The sequence below is a fragment of the Eimeria mitis genome, genomic scaffold (assembly GCF_000499745.2).
Source record: "Eimeria mitis Houghton genomic scaffold, Emh_scaff447, whole genome shotgun sequence".
NCBI classification, from domain to species: domain Eukaryota; phylum Apicomplexa; class Conoidasida; order Eucoccidiorida; family Eimeriidae; genus Eimeria; species Eimeria mitis.
In genome coordinates this window covers 2,526-6,145 of record NW_013572785.1, presented here as the reverse complement: position 1 = coordinate 6,145, position 3,620 = coordinate 2,526, and the positions used below count along the sequence as shown (strand labels likewise).

Sequence of the window (3,620 nt, the reverse complement as noted above, 5' to 3'; positions counted from 1 at the left end):
TTTTTTTTTTTTTTTTTTTTTTTTTTTTTTTTTTTGGCTGCAAGGGACAGAAAGCAAGAGCTGGGGGGTCTATTAAAATAGGTTTGTATTTTATTTATTTTATTTTTATTTATTTATTTTTGTTTTTATTTATTTGTTTATTTATTTATTTATATATTTGTTTGTTTGTTTGTTTGTTTTTGTTTTTGTCTTTTTTTTATTTTTTATTTTTTTCTTTTTTTTTGGCTGCAAGGGACAGAAAGCAAGAGCGGGGGGGTCTATTAAAATAGGTTTGTATTTTATTTATTTATTTTTATTTATTTTTGTTTTTATTTATTTATTTATTTATTTATATTTTGTCTGTTCGTTTGTTTGTTTTTGTTTTTATTTATTTATTTATTTATTTTTATTTTTATCTATTTATTTATTTATATTTTTGTTATTTATTTATTTATTTGTTTTTATTTTTATTTATTTATTTATATTTTTATTTATTTCTCTTTTTTTGTTGCAAGGGAAGAGAAGGGGGATCTATAAAAATTTGTTTGTTTTTATTTTTTTATTTTTTTATTTTTATTTTTATTTTTATTTATTTATTTATATTTTTTATTTATTTATTTTTATTTTTATTTATTAGATGCCTTTGTATCGTCTATAAATAAATAAATAAATAAATAAATAAATAAATAAATAAATAAATAAATAAATATAAACACAAAAAAACAACCATAAACAACCAAACAAATATAAATACAAATAAATAAAGATAAAAACTAAACAAACAAACAAATAAAAACAAACAAATAAATAAATAAATAAATAAATAAATAAATAAATAAATACTTTGTTTTATATGTTTAGGGTTTGAGGGGGGCCAAATGCCTCTATACCGTCGTCCATATATAAATAAATAAATAAATATAAACACAAAAAAACAACAATAAACACCCAAAAAAAGAAAAAAAGACAAAAATAAATAAAACTAAATAAACAAAAACAAAAAAACAAACAAACAAATAAATAAATATAATTTATTTTATGTGTTTAGGGTTTGAGGGGGGCCAAATGCCTCTATACCGTCGTCTATAAATAAATAAATAAATATAAACACAAAAAAACAACAATAAACAACCAGACAAAGATAAATACAAATAAATAAAGATAGAACCTAAACAAACAAACAAAAACAAACAAACAAACAAATAAATAAATAAATAAATATAATTTATTTTATATGTTTAGGGTTTGAGGGGGGTCAAATGCCTCTATACCGTCGTTTACCGAAGTTTGTTGGTCGTCCTCTTGGGGCTGGCTTTCGGCGGAGATACTGCATGCATGCGCCGCAGCTGCTGCATATAAATAAATTAAATATATTTAAACAAAAGGAGACTGTCTCCTTTTCTATAGCTCAACAAAAAGGTGTATTTCTTGGAAAATATAAAAGAGATGCACCCGTTAAGGTATGAGGAGACAGAGGCTCATGCTGCTGCTGCTGCTGCTGCTGTTGCTGCTGCTGCTGTTGATGGTGGTGGTGGTGGTGCTGCTGCTGCTGCTGTTGCTGTTGCTGTTGATGGTGGTGGTGGTGATGGTGGTTGTGGCGGTGGTGGTGGTGTTGTTGTTGCTGCTAGTGTTGCTGCTGCTGCTGCTGCTGCTGCTGCTGGCTGTGCTGTAGCTGCAGCAGTAGTCCCAGGGTATCTGCACTCTGTCTCCTTCTGTCTCCTGCTGCTGCATCTGCTCCTGCTGCTGCATCTGCTGCTGCTGCTGCATCTGCTGCTGCTGCTGCATCTGCTGCTGCTGCTGCATCTGCTGCTGCTGCTGCTGCTGCTGCTGCTGCTTCTGCTGCTTCTTCTCCTTCTGCTGCTGCTGCTGCATCTGTTTCTGCCGCTACTGCTTCCGCTGCTACTGCATCTTTATCTGCTTCTGCTGCTGCTGCTGTTGCTGCTGCTGCTGCTGCTGCTGCTGCTGTGTATACAAGGTGGTGGGGCCCCCCCTGAGCCGTAAGCGGTTGGGGCCGAACGAAGACGGACAACTCAGAGTCAGAGGACTCCAAGTACAGGTATGCTGCTGCTGCTGCTGCTGCTGCTGCTGCTGCTGCTGCTGCTGCTGATGGAGGTGGTGGTGCTGCTGCTGATGGTGGTGGTGCTGCTGATGGTGGTGGTGCTGCTGCTGCTGATGGTGATGGTGCTGCTGATGGTGGTGGTGGTGGTGGTGCTGCTGCTGCTGCTGGCGGTGGTGGTGATGCTGCTGTTGCTGTTGTTGGTGCTGCTGTTGCTGTTGCTGCTGCTGCTGTTGCTGCTGCTGCTGCTGCTGCTGATGTATTTTTTATTATATCTTCCTTTTTATTATTGCTGTCAATACATCTAAACCCTAAACCCTAAACCCTAAACCCTAAACCCTAACCCCGTGCGTATTCTTTCTGCGTTTCCTGCTGCTGTTGCTGCTGCTGCTGCTGCTGCCACTGCCTCTCCCCTTCTCCTTCTGCTGCTGCTGCTGTTGCTGCTGTTGCTGCTGCTGCTGCTGCTGCTGCTCAGGCGCATGCATTCACTCGAGCAGCAGCAAGAGCTATCATAAAGCTGGGGGGCCGCTGTCTGCTGCTGCAGCCGAAGACACACGATAGGGTTGTTGCTGAGTACAACCCAGACAAACCCCAACCATGTATTCCTGCTGCTGCTGCTGCTGCTGCTGCTGCTGCTGCTGATGCTGATGGTGGTGGTGGTGGTGGTGTACCTGCAGCAGAAGCAACGCCTGCTGTTGCTGCTGCTGGAGCAGCAACAGCTTCAGCTGCAGCAGCAGCAGCAACAACAGCAGCAGCAGCAACAACAACAGCAGCAGCAGCAGCAGCAGAAACAAAAGAGGAGACAGGAGACAGTGGTGGTGATGCAGTGCAGGAGGCTGATGGTCTGTCTCTGGATGAGTTTTTGCTGCTGCAGCAGCGTGTGGTGTATCTGCAGCTGCAGCAGCAGCAGCAGCGGCTAGCTGAGTGCAGCAGCAAGCTGCTGCTGAGCCCCCAAAAAAATAAATATAAAAGGAGACAGGACAACATAGCAGCAACTGTCTCTAAACTGCAGCAGAAGCTGAAACAAATACAAACAGATATACAAACTGCTGCAGCAGCAAACCTCATACCCCCAGACATACTGCAGCAGCAGCCGCAGCAGCAGCAGCAGCAGCAGCAGCAGCAGCAGCAGCAGCAGCAGCAGCAGCAGGAGTGGGAGCCCCCGCTGCCTGTGCTGCGGCGAATACCGCGACGCTTTGTGCATCCGGGAAGGCTACCGAAGAAGCAGCAGCACTTGTTGAGGTCAGCATACACAGGCAGCTCAGGTGTATAGGCAGCTCAGGTGTATAGGCAGCTCGGGTGTATAGGCAGCTCTGAGGTGTACAGGCAGCTCGGGGGTGTATAGGCAGCTCAGGTGTATAGGCAGCGCTGGGGTGTACAGGCAGCTCTCGGGTGTACAGGCAGCTCAGGTGTATAGGCAGCTCTCGGGTGTACAGGCAGCTCTCGGGTGTACAGGCAGCTCAGGCGTACAGGCAGCTCGGGTGTACAGGCAGCTCTGGGGTGTATAGGCAGCTGGGGTGTATAGGCAGCTGAGTTTGGTTGGGGGTGGCGGGAGACAAAGGGAAAAAGGAGACAGGAGAATCTT

General features: G+C 42.6%; 2 protein-coding genes across 2 annotated transcripts; one reads left to right on the top strand and one right to left on the bottom strand.

The window, feature by feature from the left end:
• Positions 1–1,603: 1,603 nt before the first annotated feature.
• Positions 1,604–2,520, bottom strand: EMH_0012660 (uncharacterized protein; the record flags this gene model as incomplete). Its single annotated transcript, XM_013499592.1, has 2 exons — positions 1,604–2,346; positions 2,439–2,520. The coding sequence occupies 2 exons, from the start codon at positions 2,518–2,520 to the stop codon at positions 1,604–1,606; spliced, it is 825 nt and encodes a 274-aa protein (XP_013355046.1).
• Positions 2,521–2,682: 162 nt separating this feature from the next.
• On the top strand, positions 2,683–3,308 carry EMH_0012650 (uncharacterized protein; the record flags this gene model as incomplete). The annotated part of the gene is made up of 2 exons (XM_013499591.1): positions 2,683–2,877; positions 3,051–3,308. The coding sequence occupies 2 exons, from the start codon at positions 2,683–2,685 to the stop codon at positions 3,306–3,308; spliced, it is 453 nt and encodes a 150-aa protein (XP_013355045.1).
• Positions 3,309–3,620: the final 312 nt, after the last annotated feature.